This window comes from Carassius carassius, chromosome 35 (assembly GCF_963082965.1).
Source record: "Carassius carassius chromosome 35, fCarCar2.1, whole genome shotgun sequence".
Lineage (NCBI taxonomy): Eukaryota > Metazoa > Chordata > Actinopteri > Cypriniformes > Cyprinidae > Carassius > Carassius carassius.
In genome coordinates, this window is record NC_081789.1 from 14732891 (window position 1) to 14751907 (window position 19017).

The window sequence follows — 19017 nt, forward strand, 5'->3', positions numbered from 1 at the left end:
GTTTCAGTTTTACATTTGGTAGAAAGAGGTATATTCATTTATTTATTATTCCTAAACAATTTTCTTTGGTGTTTTAAATTATTCTTTAAGTAATAACTCAACATTTAGCAAATTTTCCCGAGAATGCCATAGATGTTATCCCTCTTGGTTTGCTCCGTCCCGCCCCGAGATTCTTCCAGAACCAGCCGGCAGATCCGCGCGGCGAGGTGCACAGCTAGAGGAGCAAACTCTCCGATTTAAAATCATTTTTCATAGCTGTGCATTTTATTGGGGTGGAGATAAAAAATGTCCGCACTCGGGACCCTCGCCTTCGATGAATATGGAAGGCCTTTCCTCATCATAAAGGACCAGGACAAGAAATCTCGCTTGACTGGCCTGGGAGCGCTGAAGGTACAAAAGCTAACGGGCTAAAGGATTCTCTGAGCGTTTGACTGGGCATTAAGTCATATCTGTAATCCAGAACGGCACAGTCTGTTTCATATTTTCATTACGTATTTATTACAATATACTTCATTTAGTAGTCTGACGTAGAAACATGTCTTCCTGTAATTGTCTAATGTGTTCAGTACCGCACCTCGTGTCAAGCAGAGGAGGGTCCATGTGCTTCCTCTATCGGTGTTGAGTCATGATGCGCAGTCAGGGAGACATGAAACACATATATTTTTAATACATAGGACAGCTGTAACTGTACTTTGACTTTATTTTTCTATTAATTAAAGTATGATTATTTGTAAAGAAGTTTTGTTTTTTGTGACGCATATTTTAATGTTAACCCTGCACATTTCAGTCTCACATCATGGCAGCAAAAGCAGTTGCAAACACCCTGAAAACATCACTTGGGCCAAATGGTAAGTCCTCTGTTCTACGTGTGGCCTTGCTAGTCCGTTCCTTGCTGTTTTCTTAATGCAAATGATTGTTGTTTACAGGACTTGACAAGATGATGGTGGATAAGGATGGTGAGGTGACTGTGACCAATGATGGAGCGACGATCCTCAGCATGATGGATGTGGACCATCAGATCGCCAAGCTCATGGTAGAACTCTCCAAGTCTCAAGATGATGAAATCGGAGACGGAACTACTGGAGTTGTTGGTGAGTTCCTCTTCCTTATTAAACATATAGACAGCTGGCTGCACATAGGATGCACAATTTGGCTTTTTACATCCATGAACCTCTACATATTTCCCCCTGCATGTTTGTTTATTAAGTATTCTGGTGTTTAATAGTCTGTACATGTATCAGTAGTTTGTATCAGGGACAGAAATTACTCAGGGCCTGGCTAAAATGACAACAATATATGTACATAATGTTACATGCACACTAAATCAGCATATTAGAACATATTTTCATACTGAAAATTCAGTGATAGCATAACAGGAATAACTGTATTTAAACTGAAAACAGTTTTTTTTTTTATCAAATAAATGCAACCTTGGTGACAATGAGCAGTCTTTCAAAAGTATAAAAAATATCTGACCTGGAAACTATTAACTGTAGTTTATATTGATTTATTATTATTGTTATTTGTTTTGTTAAGATAATTTAAACATATTTAAATATGTAGCTTTCATGATCACTTGGTTGTAAGCTATAGGCTAGTAGATGACATTTTTTATATTTGTTAAAGTGCCTCATTTACTGTATGTGACCGTGGATCAAAATTTTTTGAAACCGAGAATTATTCATTGTCTTTGCAAATAAGCAACTATTTGAAAAATATGGAATCTGAGGGTGCAAAAATAAACCCGTTAAAGCAGTCCAAATTAATTTCTTAGCAATGCAGAATATATCAAGTTTTCATATATTTATGGTAGGAAATTTACAAAATATCTTAACGGAATATGATTTTTACTCAATATCCTGATGATTTTTGGCATAAAATAAAAAATCAATCATTTTGACCTATACAGTGTGTTTTTGGCTATCGCTACGAATATACTTGTGCGAGTTAAGACTGGTTTTGTGGTCCAGGGTCGTATATAGTCTTGTGTTTTTTAAGAAAAGTATGTTTTCTGCTTACCCAGTGTAACTTTAGTGGTCTAATGTGTTTGGTCCTGTAGTTTTGGCAGGAGCTCTTCTAGAGCAGGCCGAGCAGCTGTTGGACAGAGGTATTCACCCCATCAGGATCACCGATGGTTATGACCAGGCCGCAGCGATCGCCATTGAGCAGCTCGACAAAATTGGTGATAGTTTCCCAGTGGATCCCAACAACACAGAGCCTCTTATTCAGACCGCTATGACCACACTAGGATCCAAAGTGTGAGTGTCTAAGACGTGTTTTTTTTTTTTTAGCTAAATAGAATATTCTAAGGAAAACATATTTTTTGTTTTGTAGAATCAACCGGTGCCACAGACAGATGGCAGAGATCGCTGTCAATGCCATCCTAACAGTGGCCGACATGGAGAGAAAGGATGTTGACTTCGAGCTTATCAAAGTTGAAGGAAAAGTCGGTGGAAAACTTGAGGATACTCAGCTCATCAAAGGAGTCATCGTGGACAAAGATTTCAGCCACCCTCAGATGCCCAAGGTTTGTGTTTACTCTTAATATTCATTTCTGGTTGCATATGCATGGAATGTTTATCATATGTAAAGTCTTTGTTAATAAGCATGTTGTACATGCAGGTACTGAAAAACGTAAAAATCGCCATCCTCACCTGTCCATTTGAGCCCCCCAAGCCCAAAACCAAGCATAAGCTTGACGTGACCTCAGTGGAGGACTACAGAGCTCTGCAGAAGTATGAGAAGGAGAAGTTTGAGGAAATGATTCGACAGGTCTGTATACTGTATGCTTCTGTTTGCTTGCTTTCCTAAAGTCATTTAGGTTTTGTTTTAAATCATTATTTATATTTCCTAAGATGCTGACAAGGCATTAAATAAAAACATTTTACTGCTACATTGACACATTCAATGTGCTTTAGAGACATCTTATCAGTTTTTGTGTGTGTGTTTTAAGAAGTTCTTTTAACTTGTGTTATGTCATTGTTAACATAACAAACAATGGTTTTCAGTCTAAATAGTCTTATTAGCAATAATGACATTTTCTTATATAGTATGACAGCCCCCTTCAGTAAAGCGGTATTTAGAGCTATGTTTTGAATATTGTGGAATAATCAGAACAATTTTAATCCAAATGAATTTGTAATTTCAGTTTGATTTTTATCATATTTGCCACTGATCATATAATTGACTGTATTTTTCCCTGTTAAAACGCTTCTTCTAAAGGTCAAGGAGAACGGGGCCAATCTTGCCATTTGCCAGTGGGGATTTGATGATGAAGCCAATCACTTACTTCTGCAGAATGAGCTTCCTGCGGTCCGCTGGGTCGGTGGACCTGAGATCGAGGTTTGTAAAACACTACTGATCAAGCATTTTGGGTCAGTCTGAATTTTCTGCATCATTACTCCATGTCTTCATTGTCACATGATTCTTCAGAAATCATTTTAAAATGCACATTTTTATCAATTTATTGCATCCTTTTGGAATCAAAATATTAATTTCTTACAAAAAAAAGTACTGTGTATAGCACAGATGGGTTACTATCTAGAGTGTGTTGGAAGAATGAACAAACTGAGATTTCATGTAAACATTTCCAGCTCATTGCCATTGCTACTGGTGGACGTATTGTACCCCGATTCTGCGAGCTGACTCCAGAGAAGTTGGGCTCTGCTGGGCTGGTGAAGGAAATCTGCTTTGGGACCACTAAAGACAGAATGCTGGTTATTGAGGAATGCAAAAACTCCAGAGCTGTGACGATCTTCATCCGTGGCGGGAACAAAATGGTAGAGAGTTTTTTAGAGTTCAACTCTGATGTTTTTCCCCTTTAAGATATTAGATCTGTATTTGTATCATGTTCCTGTGGCTCATTGGTAGAGTATTGTGTTAGCAACGCAAAATGTTGTGGGTTCAATTCCCAGGGAACACGCATACTGGTAAAAAATGCATAAATGTATATGTAATGTAAATGTATCGCTGTTACAATGTTCATCTGAATCACTTAGATTATTGAAGAGGCTAAGAGAGCTCTCCATGATGCTCTGTGCGTCATCCGTAACCTCGTGAAGGATAACCGCATTGTGTACGGTGGTGGTGCATCAGAGATCTCCTGTGCTCTTGCTGTAAACCAGGCAGCCGATAAGGTATACTATTTTTTGGAGTCATCGGTACTCCACACGCTCTCAGTCCTTAGCCTCATGAGGTTTTTAAGTCCGTGTTTAAACACTCTGCTTCTATTCCAGTGCCCCTCTCTGGAACAGTATGCCATGAGAGCGTTCGCTGATGCTCTGGAAGTCATTCCTATGGCACTGGCCGAGAACAGTGGTATGAACCCCATCCAAACAATGGCAGAGGTCAGAGCCCAACAAGTCAAGGAAAACAACCCTGCACTTGGAATTGACTGCCTACATTTATCAACAAATGGTATGGACTTCTTCATTTTTCTTTAGTGATATAAAAAATTGTAAACAGATGTATGAATTTAAGAAAAACTGCAAGTAAAGAAATGTATTTTTAGTACTTGTGGAAAGTGGGGAGAATAAGCAATTTAAAAAAGTTTTATTGGGGGTGCTCCGATCAGGATTTTTGAGGCCGATTACAGAAAGCAGTATCTGCCACTACAATCCAAGAGGGTCTGGCTGCAGACTTGCACTCTCAGACACTTGCACTTCCGCTAGTGACATCACTTGCAGTCTTTATTTTTTATTTTATTGAATTTTTTTTTTTACTTTTTGTTTGAATTTCCCAACATTTTATAACAGTAGCCAGGTGAGTAGGTGGTAGCGGAGAGTGCAAGTAGCGATTGCAAGTGACATTGTAATATAGTTTTGTTTTTTCTTGTCTTCACCACCTGGCTACTGTTGTAAAATGTTGAGAGATTCAAACAAAAAGTTATAAGTAAATAGAACAAAAAAAATAAAAATAAAATAAAGACTGCAAGTGACGTCGCTAGCGGAAGCACAAGTGTCTGAGAGTGCAAGTCCGAGAGTGCAAGTAGCGATTGCAAGTGACATTGTAATTTAGTTTATTTTTTCTAGTCTTCACCACCTGGCTACTGTTGTAAAATGTTTAAATATTCAAACAAAAAGTTATCTATAAATAGAACAAAATAAAAATAAAATAAATACTGCAAGTGATGTCGCTAGCGGAAGCACAAGTGTCTGAGAGTGCAAGTCTGCAGCCAGACCCTTCTCATACGATCAGTGCAGAAGCAGCAGGAGCTCACTGTGCTTTCACACAGGAGTCTGCAACTGATCCTTGGCTGTTTACTACAGACACAACATTTAGTCATTATTTTGATTTCAAATCCAAACATTGTTATTGAAAATGCTTTTTCAGCATTGTGATTCTTTTTTACACAGCACAGTAGCTAATACAATCTTTCATAGATGTGTTTATACACAATATAAGAAACACATTATTTAGTGCTTTTTACTTTTGCATTTACTTCTAGATTGATTTATTAAGTTGCTCAAGCGAGTGGTAAAACATGTACTTTTCTTACATTATAACAAACATTCAAAATTAAAATTGATCATTGACTGAAACGGTCAGCTCTACTGCCTTTTCTTTTGCACTTAATTCTTTATTACAAGCAGTCCTGTGGTTCACTAAGAACTTTTGTTTTCCTACCTCCACGAGAGCCATCTATTACTGCCTGGTTTTCTGAAAGTGCTCTTTTCAAACAATGCGCTGTTACTTTTATTGTTCTCTGTATTGAAGCAAAAGTAGACTCGCATCACAACCATGTGTGCAGTGTGAACCCTTTCATCCATTAACATGAGCGTGGAAAAAATATGCACCGCATTCGCACTGTAAGCAGAGGAATCTGGCATTATGTGCGCACACTGCCAGTGTGCATGAGCACTCAGTCTCCAGGAGAACGCACGAGTGCTGAATTTTTTAAACACTGGCAAGAATTAAAAAGAAATGCAATTAATAAACTTTAGTGATGATGCGACACTGCTTCGATTGTGCAAGTGACAATTCCTGTTAACTGTGCAGCTTATAGTGCAGATGTGATTTTATTTGAAGCCATTTGCGTATTTTTAGAGAGAGAGAACGTGCACAGTGATTCACTCACGTCGTTTGTGAAATTGTCTTGCAGAAAGTTTTCAAATTAGCTACTTAAGTTATTTAATGAAGAAATATGAAGTGAACCTCACCTCACATTACAATTATTTCACCCACGCCAGACAGAGACGGTGCTGCTTCAGGAGATCGTTTTTTGAGATTGGCCTTTATAGAGACCGCCAGTCAATCATCCCAAAGCGATTATCGGTGAATAGTGATCGGTAGCTGATCAATCGGAGCACCCCTAAACCCTGATATACACTAAAGTTCAAATGTTTAGGATTTGTAAATATTTTAGAAGTATTTTTTGTGCAGCAAGACTGCATTTATTTGTTCAGAAATACCATAAAAAAAATTGTCACATTGTGAAATATTATTAGTTTTCTATTTGAAATATATTTTCAAATGTTCTTTATTTCTGTGATGCTCAAGGAATATTAATTCCCATAAATGTTTCAAACAATTGTGTTGCTTACAATTTTTTTTGTGGAAACTATAATACATTTTTCTTACGAGATGTTTTGATGAATAAAGTTAACAGTATCTTATTTTTGTACCGATGTAAAATTCTTCAATTTGTAAAAAAAAAAAAAAAAAACTGGCATTAAATTTGAATTCAATCTTTGCAGACATGAAGCAACAGCATGTGATTGAGACCCTCATTGGAAAGAAACAGCAGATTTCTCTGGCCACTCAAGTAGTCAAGATGATTCTGAAGATCGATGACATAAGGGGCCCTGGCGAGCCTGAAGACTGAGCGTCATGTAGCACTGGTGAAATAAAAGGTCTCAAGCACTTCTAAAGGAATGTGTCCAACCTCCGTACTGTTATTTATCAGTTGATTTTTCAATGTAGTACTGAAGTGATCATTAAAATTTTGTTTTCAGATTTGTTGGAGTCGGTTGTCACATGTTGGAATCTAGTCACTCAATAAAATACACACAGAACCGCAAAAGTTTTCAAGTGTATTTGAAGGAAATTGATTTTACCACCAGATTTTTCCATTAGAGAATGTTTAATCTTCACCTCAGATGTTTTAACCCATTGCAGTTTACATGTACTTATTCAACCAGTTGATCATATCTCTCCTGGCCTCCTCTATATAAGGTTTATCATCTGGGTTAATGTCTTCTCTCTTGCGATGGACAAACCCATGTGTCTGTTTTGGGAAGATTTTCACTTGGAAGTCAGCAGTGCACTTCTCCTTCAGTCTTGCCTCTAGTGTAGTCACCTTGGTTGAAAGTAAGAGAACAATAAACATTAACTCATTGTCTGTGCAAAGTTTATGACCCTGATATGGGTTTATTCATGAATACATTTACCCCCATTTATTATCCTTCCGAAATGATATTCGAATAAGTATATTAGATTGAACACTACATTGCATTAGTAATAGGATACTACAATTACATTTTAAAGAAAACTGATCTGATTATATTTAAATTAAGCCATTTTGCCTGAAAGTAAAGCATTCGATAGGTGCAAATTAAATAAAGCTTATCCATGTTAATGTAATCCTTACCATGGCATTACTAAATCAATAAGATGTGTAAAGAACTATGATGGAATATATGTATGTATATATATATATATATAATTGTCATGTTAGAATAAAAAAGGGTCCTGTCCAAACAAAAGAAGTACAAAAGTCCCTAGAATATAATTATATGCTTAAAAATTAAGATTTGTACTCATGGAAATTCCTTAAGTAGTCAAACCTGTTCATTAGAAGGGGGGTCCCAATACTTTTGGCAATATAGCGTATATAGTGCAAACCTCTTAATCCTGTCCTTGACCTCATCTTACCTGATCAAGTGGAATGACTGCATCGTTTTCAGCAAAGATAAAGAGGGTTGGGCTCTTGAGATTAAACCGGTCTTCCCGCTCTCTAACGATACCTTTGTAAAAGAAGTTTAATATTTACAATTTCTTGGATTGCAGAAAGCATCTTGCCACATATTTCCTGTGTCTTTGACTGTTCAAGAAGACACAACAAATGGATTACCATAGACAGAGACACCAGCTTTGATTTCCTGAAACTGAAGAGCAATGTAGTGTGTGGCAACCCCACCCCAGCAGAAGCCCACAACTCCTATATGCTTCACGCCACACTGCTCCTTCAGATACTTCAACACAACATCCACTTCCCTGGTTAAACAACAACATTGTTTAGTCTTTCCTTCAAAGGTATGGTCAAGTTCATCAGATAGGAAAAATTTTGTTGATTGAACTTGTACTTTTTAATTTCTGTAGGCTTTTTGTCCTCAAGCCACTGCTGAAATGTTGACCAGTCATGAGATGGGCTCCACGGCTCTTTTCCAACAAAGAAATCTGGACATATAGCACTGCGAAAGAATCAAGAACAGGGATATCAGCAACCATCTTCATATTTTTAGAAATATAAATCAGATATTTACATGTATCCATTGGCTGAGAGCATGTCAGCCATGTATCTGGTGTTTGGAAGCTGCCATCCATAAATGTCTTGAATTACAACAATGGCCTTCTCTGATGCTGGAGGCTTCACCACATAAGCTTTAATGTGCTGGATTTGAACTTCCTCTCCGAGACCTCCATAGTCAATCTTGTCCCCGATATCACACGGACAGGGCTTTGCTTCATTTGCCATCTGTTCATAAAAAGGAAAGCATTGTGAACTCATTTTATTGAATCCCAATTTTCCCAACTTTATTCCATGAAACAAAAAACGGCATGCCTCTTTCTTGAAAATAAATAAGAGTTTGAGACAGTATGTGGGTTATTCCTTGTCACAACTGTAAACAGAGGCCAATATATATATATATATATATATATATATATATATATATATATATATACACAGTCGTGGCCAAAAGTTTTGAGAATTACATAAATATTGGAAAAGTTGCTGCTTAAGTTTTTATAATAGCAATTTGCATATACTCCAGAATGTTATGAAGAGTGATCAGATGAATTGCATAGTCCTTCTTTGCCATGAAAATTAACTTAATCCCAAAAAAACCTTTCCACTGCATTTCATTGCTGTCATTAAAGGACCTGCTGAGATCATTTCAGTAATCGTCTTGTTAACTCAGGTGAGAATGTTGAGGAGCACAAGGCTGGAGATCATTATGTCAGGCTGATTGGGTTAGAATGGCAGACTTGACATGTTAAAAGGAGGGTGATGCTTGAAATCATTGTTCTTCCATTGTTAACCATGGTGACCTGCAAAGAAACACGTGCAGCCATCATTGCATTGCATAAAAATGGCTTCACAGGCAAGGATATTGTGGCTACTAAGATTGCACCTAAATCAACAATTTATAGGATCATCAAGAACTTCAAGGAAAGAGGTTCAATTCTTGTAAAGAAGGCTTCAGGGGGTCCAAGAAAGTCCAGCAAGCGCCAGGATCATCTCCTAAAGAGGATTCAGCTGCGGGATCGGAGTGCCACCAGTGCAGAGCTTGCTCAGGAATGGCAGCAGGCAGGTGTGAGCGCATCTGCACGCACAGTGAGGCCAAGGCTTTTGGAAGATGGCCTGGTGTCAAGAAGGGCAGCAAAGAAGCCGCTTCTCTCCAAAAAAAACATCAGGGACAGATTGATCTTCTGCAGAAAGCATAGTGAATGGACTGAGGACTGGGGCAAAGTCATATTCTCCGATGAATCCCCTTTCCGATTGTTTGGGGCATCTGGAAAAAGGCTTGTCCGGAGAAGAAAAGGTGAGCGCTACCATCAGTCCTGTGTCATGCCAACAGTAAAGCATCCTGACACCATTCATGTGTGGGGTTGCTTCTCATCCAAGGGAGTGGGCTCACTCACAATTCTGCCCAAAAACACAGCCATGAATAAAGAATGGTACCAAAACACCCTCCAACAGCAACTTCTTCCAACAATCCAACAACAGTTTGGTGAAGAACAATGCATTTTCCAGCACGATGGAGCACCGTGCCATAAGGCAAAAGTGATAACTAAGTGGCTCGGGGACCAGAATGTTGAAATTTTGGGTCCATGGCCTGGAAACTCCCCAGATCTTAATCCCATTGAGAACTTGTGGTCAATCCTCAAGAGGCGGGTGGACAAACAAAAACCCACTAATTCTGACAAACTCCAAGAAGTGATTATGAAAGAATGGGTTGCTATCAGTCAGGATTTGGCCTAGAAGTTGATCGAGAGCATGCCCAGTTGAATTGCAGAGGTCCTGAAAAAGAAGGGCCAACACTGCAAATACTGACTCTTTGCATAAATGTCATGTAATTGTCGATAAAAGCCCTTTGAAACGTATGAAGTGCTTGTAATTATATTTCAGTACATCACAGAAACAACTGAAACAAAGATCTAAAAGCAGTTTAGCAGCAAACTTTTTGAAAACTAATATTTATGTAATTCTCAAAACTTTTGGCCACGAATATATATATATATATATATATATATATATATATATATATATATATATATATAAATAAATTGCAAAGAACATACTTGAAAATCTTAAAGGCGATTGTGGGGGGGGGGGGGGGTCAGATTAGTTACATGTTATAGGTCTACTTAATGCAGATATTTTTTGTTAAATCTACAATTTTATAATGTCGTTGAGTAAGTTACTTGTGACCATGTTTGTTTGTGCTATGATCATCTTTTATTAATAATAATACTTTTTATGAGACGTAATTACCTTAATTATAGCTTACTTTTTTTGATACACTAAATATATATATATATTTGTGTATCAAATATAGTTGCTGCAATGTTACATCTGCAATATTATTTCAGTCTGTATTTATTTCGTGAAAGTAACCCCCAACCCTCCCCTCCACACTTTTTTTTTTTTTTTTTTTTTTTTTTTGAAAACCAGAACTTTCTGTGTACGAACGCTAGTTTTTTTGGTTATAAAATAAAATACAATAAGCACATAACGTTATATAGGTTCTCTTGATTTTAGGTTGTTATGGAAACTCACTGTAACGTTCTACAAAGGTTCGTTTTTGGATTAAAAAAAAACGGAGAACGTTTGTAGAATATTATTATGTGGTTCCCGAAAAATAACCGAAGCATGTGCTAACGTTATGGGAAAGTTCTGCTGGGTGAACTGAACATGAAATCAAAACAGTCTTCCCTTTCATTTATAGTCGACGAAAACTCTTTGTAAAAATCACCAATAACTATTTTTAGACTCTGCAAGTACAATTTCGGTTAAATTAAAATAAATATTAGACCTGGCACTTGAATGCTCCACATTCTGCAATCTTTCAAAAGAAGAACGCGAATTAATCACGTGATTCAAATATGTAGCCTAACTCCGTTCAGACTGTTCAAAGCAAAAACATTCGGTAGAAGTAGCGCGTACTAATGCTACTACAGACAATAACCGCTTTCTACATTACAGTCTTTGACTGTTTTGTAGCTACTTGTCATTTTCGGAAATGCACTTACCGCACCGCTGAAGCTCGGGTTTATTTCGCTGTGAGGAAACGAAAAGGCTGAAATCTGGCACAGACTGCAGATTTCTGTGTTTGTCCCTTTTAGCAACGCCCACCATAAAATTGTCGTATAACCCACTCGATGCCATTCATCATGAGTCAGCAAAATCATTTAAGCTGAAAGTAGTTTATATGGATTTATAGTGGTGTGCAGAGGATTCATTCTTCGATTGGGGTGGCAAATAAGAGGCAGAATTTGTCAAAAAAAAGAAAATGCTTGTTTTTGTTTCTAACAAAATGTATGCATTTAAAATTAGTATATTATGTTATATCCATTAAAATAAAAGCTTAAGAACATTTAGATTTTTAAATAATTTCAACCAAACACTGGTGACACAGCCACTTATGTCTGTCATTTTGAAGTAACACCACAGACATTACATTTAGTCATTTAGCAGACGCTTTTATCCAAAGCGACTTACAAATGAGGACAATGGAAGCAATTAAAAACAACAAAAGAGCAATGCTATATAAGTGCTATAACAAATCTCAGTTAGCTTAAACGCTGTACACGTAGCAAGCGTTTAAATAATATACAACCCAAATTCCGGAAAAGTTGGGACGTTTTTTAAATTTTAATAAAATGAAAACTAAAAGACTTTAAAATCACATGAGCCAATATTTTATTCACAATAGAACATAGATAACATAGCAAATGTTTAAACTGAGAAAGTTTACAATTTTATGCACAAAATGAGCTCATTTCAATTTTGATTTCTGCTACAGGTCTCAAAATAGTTGGGACGGGGCATGTTTACCATGGTGTAGCATCTCCTTTTCTTTTCAAAACAGTTTGAAGACGTCTGGGCATTGAGGCTATGAGTTGCTGGAGTTTTGCTGTTGGAATTTGGTCCCATTCTTGCCTTATATAGATTTCCAGCTGCTGAAGAGTACGTGGTCGTCTTTGACGTATTTTTCGTTTAATGATGCGCCAAATGTTCTCTATAGGTGAAAGATCTGGACTGCAGGCAGGCCAGGTTAGCACCCGGACTCTTCTACAACGAAGCCATGCTGTTGTTATAGCTGCAGTATGTGGTTTTGCATTGTCCTGCTGAAATAAACAAGGCCTTCCCTGAAATAGACGTTGTTTGGAGGGAAGCATATGTTGCTCTAAAACCTTTATATACCTTTCAGCATTCACAGAGCCTTCCAAAACATGCAAGCTGCCCATACCGTATGCACTTATGCACCCCCATACCATCAGAGATGCTGGCTTTTGAACTGAACGCTGATAACATGCTGGAAGGTCTCCCTCCTCTTTAGCCCGGAGGACACGGCGTCCGTGATTTCCAACAAGAATGTCAAATTTGGACTCGTCTGACCATAAAACACTATTCCACTTTGAAATAGTCCATTTTAAATGAGCCTTGGCCCACAGGACACGATGGCGCTTCTGGACCATGTTCACATATGGCTTCCTTTTTGCATGATAGAGCTTTAGTTGGCATCTGCTGATGGCACGGCGGATTGTGTTTACCGACAGTGGTTTCTGAAAGTATTCCTGGGCCCATTTAGTAATGTCATTGACACAATCATGCCGATGAGTGATGCAGTGTCGTCTGAGAGCCCGAAGACCACGGGCATCCAATAAAGGTCTCCGGCCTTGTCCCTTACGCACAGAGATTTCTCCAGTTTCTCTGAATCTTTTGATGATGTTATGCACTGTAGATAATGAGATTTGCAAAGCCTTTGCAATTTGACGTTGAGGAACATTATTTTTAAAGTTTTCCACAATTTTTTTACGCAGTCTTTCACAGATTGGAGAGCCTCTGCCCATCTTTACTTCTGAGAGACTCTGCTTCTCTAAGACAAAGCTTTTATAGCTAATCATGTTACAGACCTGATATCAATTAACTTAATTAATCACTAGATGTTCTCCCAGCTGAATCTTTTCAAAACTGCTTGCTTTTTTAGCCATTTGTTGCCCCCGTGCCAACTTTTTTGAGACCTGTAGCAGGCATTAAATTTTAAATGAGCTAATTAAGTGGATAAAAGTGTAAAATTTCTCAGTTTAAACATTTGCTACGTTATCTATGTTCTATTGTGAATAAAATATTGGCTCATGTGATTTGAAATTCCTTTAGTTTTCATTTTATTAAAATTTAAAAAACATCCCAACTTTTCCGGAATTCGGGTTGTAATAAATAAAAAGAAAACATAGAATAGAAAAAGAATAGAGCAAGCTAGTGTTAGAGGTCTTTATATATATATATATATATATATATATATATATATATAAAGCTGCTCAGCTGCTCGGATTGAGTTGGGTAGGTCATTCCACCAGGAGGGAACATTTCATTTAATAGTCCGTAAAAGTGACTTTGCTTTTTTGAGATGGCACAATCAAGCAACGTTCACTTGCCGAACGCAAGCTTCTAGAGGGCACATAAGTCTGAAGTAATGAATTTCGGTAAAGGGGGCCAGAGCCAGTGGTGGTTTTGTAGGCAAACATCAATGCCTTGAATTTTATGCGAGCAGCTATTGGTAGCCAGTGCAAATTGATAAACAGAGGTGTGACGTGTATTCTTTTCAGCTCATTAAAAATTAATCTTGCTGCCGTGTTCTGGATTAATCGTAAAGGTTTGATAGAACTGAATGAAAGACCTGCCAAGAGAGCAATGCAATAGTCCAGCCTGGACAGAACAAGAGCTTGAACAAGGAGTTGTGCAGCATGTTCTGAAAGAAAGGGCCTGATCTTCTTAATGTTGAATAAAGCAAATCTGCAGGACCAGACAGTTTTAGCAATGTGATTGAGAAAGTTAGCTGATCATCAATCATAACTCCAAGGTTTCTGGCTGTTTTTGAAGGAATTATGTTTGATGTGCCTAACTTGATGGTGAAATTGTGATGCAACGATGGGTTTGCTGGAACCAAAAGCAGTTCTGTCTTGGCAAGGTTGAGTTGAAAGTGATGGTCCTTCATCCAGCAAGAAATGTCTGTTAGACAAGCTGAGATGCGAGTAGCTACCGTCAGATCAGCAGGATGGAATGAGAGGTAAAGTTGAGTGTCATCAGCATAGTCAAGTCAAGTCACCTTTATTTATATAGCGCTTTAAACAAAATCGTCTTTAAACGTCAAAGCAGCTGAACAACATTCATTAGAAAAAAGCATTCATAGCAGTGATATGAAAAGCCATGTTTCTGAATGACAGATTTTAATGATGCCATGTAGACAGAGAAGAGAAGTGGTCCAGCAACTGAGCCCTGAGGCACCCCAGTAGTGAGATGTTGCGACTTGGACACCTCACCTCTCCAAGATACTTTAAAGGACATATCTGATAGGTAAGAGTCAAACCACTGGAGTGTGGTTCCTGAGATGTCCTTTGTCAGTAGGGTTGACAGGAGGATTTGGTGGTTAACCATGTCAAAAGCAGCGGACAGATCAAACAAGATAAGTATTGGAGATTTGGATTCCGCTCTTGCCAGTCTTAGGGCGTCAACAACTGATAGCAAGGCAGTCTCAGTTGAATGTCCACTTCTGAAACCAGATTGATTGCAGTCAAGGAGGTTGTTATGTGTGAGAAAGGCAGAGACTTGGTTGAACAGCTCATTCATGTGTTCTTGCAATGAAAGGAAGAAGGAAAACTGGTCTGTAGTTCTCTAAAAGAGATGGGTTGAGGGTGGGTTTCTTAAGTAGTGGAGTTATACGAGCCTGTCTAAATGATGAGGGCAAAACACCAGTGTGGAGGGATATGTTAATGATGTCAGTGAGTGCAGGTACAGCTGCAGGAGAAATGGATTGGAGGAGATGATATGGAATAGGATCAAGCGGACAAGTAGTAGGATGATTAGAAAGGATGAGTTTGGAGACTTCTACCTCAGAGAGTGAGGTGACATGTTTGCTGGTGACATGTGCTTGACGGATTGTGGTGTGGAAAATTGTGTACTGATGTTTTAAATTTTATTAATGAAAAATGTGGCAAAGACGTCAGCTTTATATTGGAAGTTACTATAAGGCTGTGTGGTGTTACCCGGAAAGACAACTGACAAATCAGCCTAAATCCAGACTTTTTTCAAATGGAGGTAGCCATCATGATAATTTCAAGGTCAGGGCACATTTAGGAGATATTCATAAGTATGTAAGCTATGTAGCAAAATTTTGATCAAAATATGTCAGATCTGCAAGTTATCAACATAACACAGCAAACCCTAATAAAGTGCGGCACATGAAATTGTCACTAATTTAGCTAAATAAGAAAGAATGTACTCCCCATGCCCCCCTCGGATCAACCAGCACCTGCAGTGACCTTTACACACAGGAAGCAGTCCAAATAGAATTCTCAATTTTCTTAAAGGGGCGATATCCATTGTTTTAACTCCACAGACATGAATTTGGGGGACACAACAGTCCGGCAATGAGGAAAACAGAAGTTTCTTTGGAAAATGGGTTATTTTATTACACCCCAAAAAAAACTACTGAACAATAGAAACCAAAAAATTAACAACTAGGCCTTTAAAAGAGGTCAACAAAATATAACTATACTCAAAACGGCATACAACAAAACAGGATATAAACTTAACAACCTGACCTAACAGAATGAGACACCAGGGAACATATATAGTGGCTTGGCCAAACCAATTTACACAAAAAGGGGAAAACGAAAAATGGGAGACAAATACAAACAATCACAAAGCCAACAAACTAAACCCAAAACCCCCCTCCAACATGGCAGCACATGGTATGGCTTAAGTGGCAGGTCACAGGATATCACAGTCCTCCACCCTTGGCCACACCTTTCTCCCCCCCCAGGACAGAGCTCTCTCCAACATGGTAAAAAAGAAACAATGATTAATAAACAGAAAATATTTACATAGCCCTACAGTGTGGAAATGTGTGTACTCCATTTAAACAGTGTATGGCTAAAGCAAATAATATTATAACTGAAATAAACTATATTATCAATGTTTCTAAATCATGAATTGTTTGGGTGTGGCAATTGCAAAAAATTACTTAACCTGTGTACCTAAAACATAACCTGTGTGCTGGTATTACCATTGCTGGCTATTACCCTTCCTTGCCAATTGGTCATCCTGTGTGGCTTGGGCCACCACAAATATAAAAAAATATGTATTTTTTAAATAATTTAATAAATTGTACATGTTAAATCAAACCTATATTCACAATATAACCACTTTATTTGTGTTAAAAATGTTATATTGTTGCAATTACATTCCAAGATACCTCTCTAAGGTATGGCAGGAACATCCATATTTTGTTACAAATGCGATTTAACTCAATTTAATACATATTTTAAAACAAAAACTGTTAACCATTAACAGTGCACAATTTGTGTTTACCTTACAGAATACAAACATTTTATGACTTTGGTATTTAAAGTTTATTTCAATTGTTGTTGTTACCACCACAAATGAAGAATGATATGATTAATAATGTGATAGATATTGTAATATTTTATGTTAGCAGTTATATATGAAATTCTAGTATACTATAGACATGCATAACTGTATAGGAAGAGCATGTTTTTATATGCTGTGACTGCTTTTACTAATTTACCAATTATTACGATTTTTAATCACTATTTTAATGGTCGTGATGTTTGAAGAATTAATTTCTGCATGCATAACTAAACTCGAAATAAACGTCTCTATTGACGGTTTGGCACCAGAGGGCGTGCTGTAACTGATTTTTATTTGAGAAACAGCTCTGAGTCCACTACAAAAAGTTTTTTTTTTTTTCTGTCATACATAATAAACCTTGCTGAGAGAAACAATTCTCCAATATATACAGTACAGACCAAAAGTTTGGAAACATTACTATTTTTAATGTTTGTGAAAGAAGTTTCTTCTGCTCATCAAGCCTGCATTTATTTGATAAAAAATACAGAAAAAATGTAATATTGTGATATATTATTACAATTTAAAATAATTGTTTTTAAATTTATTATACTTTAAATTATCATTTATTTCTGTGATGCAAAGCTGAATTTTTAGGATCATTATCACATGATCCTTTAGAAATCATTCTAATATGATGATTTATTATCAAAGTTGGAAACAGTTCTGCTGCTTAATATTTTTTTATAACATTTGATACTTTTTAGGATACTTTGATGAATAAAAAGTAAAAAAAAAAAAAAAAAAGAAAAAAAAAGAAGCTATGTTTTTAAAATATAAATATTTTGTATTAACAATATACACTACTGGTCAGTAATTTGGGGTCAGTAATTTTTTTTTCTTTCTTTTTTTAAATAAAATCAATACTTTTATTCAGCAAGGATGTGTTAAATTAATAAAAAGTGATAGTAAAGAAAATATATTATTAGAATATACTTTTGGTCTGTACTGTATTTACCGAGGATTGTGTTCCTCAAAACAATGGTAAATTATTTTTTATGTTACCGCTGTTGCTGTTTTATTAATTGGTTTATGTTTAATAATTGTTTGACCCTCTGTATTTTGCAGGTAAACACAGATTTAGATCATCCTTTTTTCTTTCTTTTTCTTTTTTTGACCAAACCTGAGAGATATTTTGAAGGATTATAAAAAGAATAATAATTAATCATTATTATCTGAAGAGTTTAACGGTAAGGGTGCATGGAATGCATTTAAAAGGCACCGCTGGGATTCGAACCCAGGATCTCCTGTTTACTAGACAGGCGCTTTAACCAACTAAGCCACGGCGCCACGTGCGCGTTGCACGTAATATAGCGGTTTCTCCTAAGCGGAAATCACTGGTTATTCATTCAGTATTCATATTAGAATGATTTCTGAATGATCATGTGATAGACTGGATGTTACATGTGACACTGAAGGCTGGAGTAATGATGCTGAAAATTCAGCTTTGCATCACAGGAATAAATTATTTTTTTAAAGTATATTCAAATAGAAAACTATTATTTTAAGTTGTAATAATATTTCACAATATTACACTTTTTTCTGTATTTTTGATCAAATAAATGCAGGTTTGATGAGCAGAAGAAACTTCTTTCAAAAACATTAAAAATAGTAATGTTTCCAAACTTTTGGTCTGTACTGTGTATATATTTTTTTTTTTTTTTTTACTAAAACCGCCGATAAAATCAATTAAACATATAGACTTTCCAACTCGAGGTAAAAACACTTTGGACTTTCTTTACACCACCCAGAGAGGAGCTTCCAAGGTTCGGAACGCTGCCTTCAGAGCTGGAGATGAGGTGGGCCTGAGAACAGCCAGGGCCAACCGGTCCCGACAGTACTCCAAGATGATAGCCCATTGTTTCAGAGACACAGAGACACTCGGCGCCTGTGGCAGGGGATACAGACCATTACAGACTACAAGCCCCCACCGCGGACCCGTGAGCACCATCTCCCTGCTGAACGAGCTTAACGCCTTCTTTGCTTGCTTTGAGGAACAAAACAGCACCACTGCACAGCCCGGACAGCATGAGGAGATCCCTCAACGCAAGCAAAGCTCCGGGTCCTGACAACATTCCTGGGCATGTACTGAGAGACTGCACAGTGGAACTCACTGATGTCTTCACAGACATTTTAACATC

General features: G+C 37.2%; 2 protein-coding genes and 1 non-coding gene across 3 annotated transcripts; 1 reads left to right on the forward strand and 2 right to left on the reverse strand.

Moving 5' to 3' along the window:
• Positions 1 to 167: 167 nt before the first annotated feature.
• Positions 168 to 7021, forward strand: LOC132116022 (T-complex protein 1 subunit epsilon-like). Its single transcript, XM_059524536.1, has 11 exons — positions 168 to 390; positions 788 to 848; positions 927 to 1091; positions 2060 to 2258; positions 2335 to 2527; positions 2623 to 2772; positions 3223 to 3342; positions 3594 to 3779; positions 3999 to 4136; positions 4236 to 4416; positions 6696 to 7021. The coding sequence occupies exons 1-11, from the start codon at positions 286 to 288 to the stop codon at positions 6821 to 6823; spliced, it is 1626 nt and encodes a 541-aa protein (XP_059380519.1). The 5' UTR covers positions 168 to 285; the 3' UTR covers positions 6824 to 7021.
• A 29-nt stretch (positions 7022 to 7050) lies between these two features.
• cmbl (carboxymethylenebutenolidase homolog (Pseudomonas)) lies at positions 7051 to 11627 on the reverse strand. Its single transcript, XM_059524537.1, has 6 exons — positions 11476 to 11627; positions 8484 to 8695; positions 8304 to 8411; positions 8072 to 8214; positions 7873 to 7964; positions 7051 to 7297 (listed from the first exon to the last, which is right to left on the reverse strand). Exons 2-6 carry the CDS (start codon positions 8693 to 8695, stop codon positions 7118 to 7120), a joined length of 735 nt encoding a protein of 244 aa, XP_059380520.1. The 5' UTR covers positions 11476 to 11627; the 3' UTR covers positions 7051 to 7117.
• Positions 11628 to 18092: 6465 nt separating this feature from the next.
• On the reverse strand, positions 18093 to 18166 carry trnat-agu (transfer RNA threonine (anticodon AGU)). Its single transcript has one exon. It is a non-coding gene; the product is annotated as a tRNA-Thr (tRNA).
• Between the last annotated feature and the right edge of the window lie 851 nt (positions 18167 to 19017).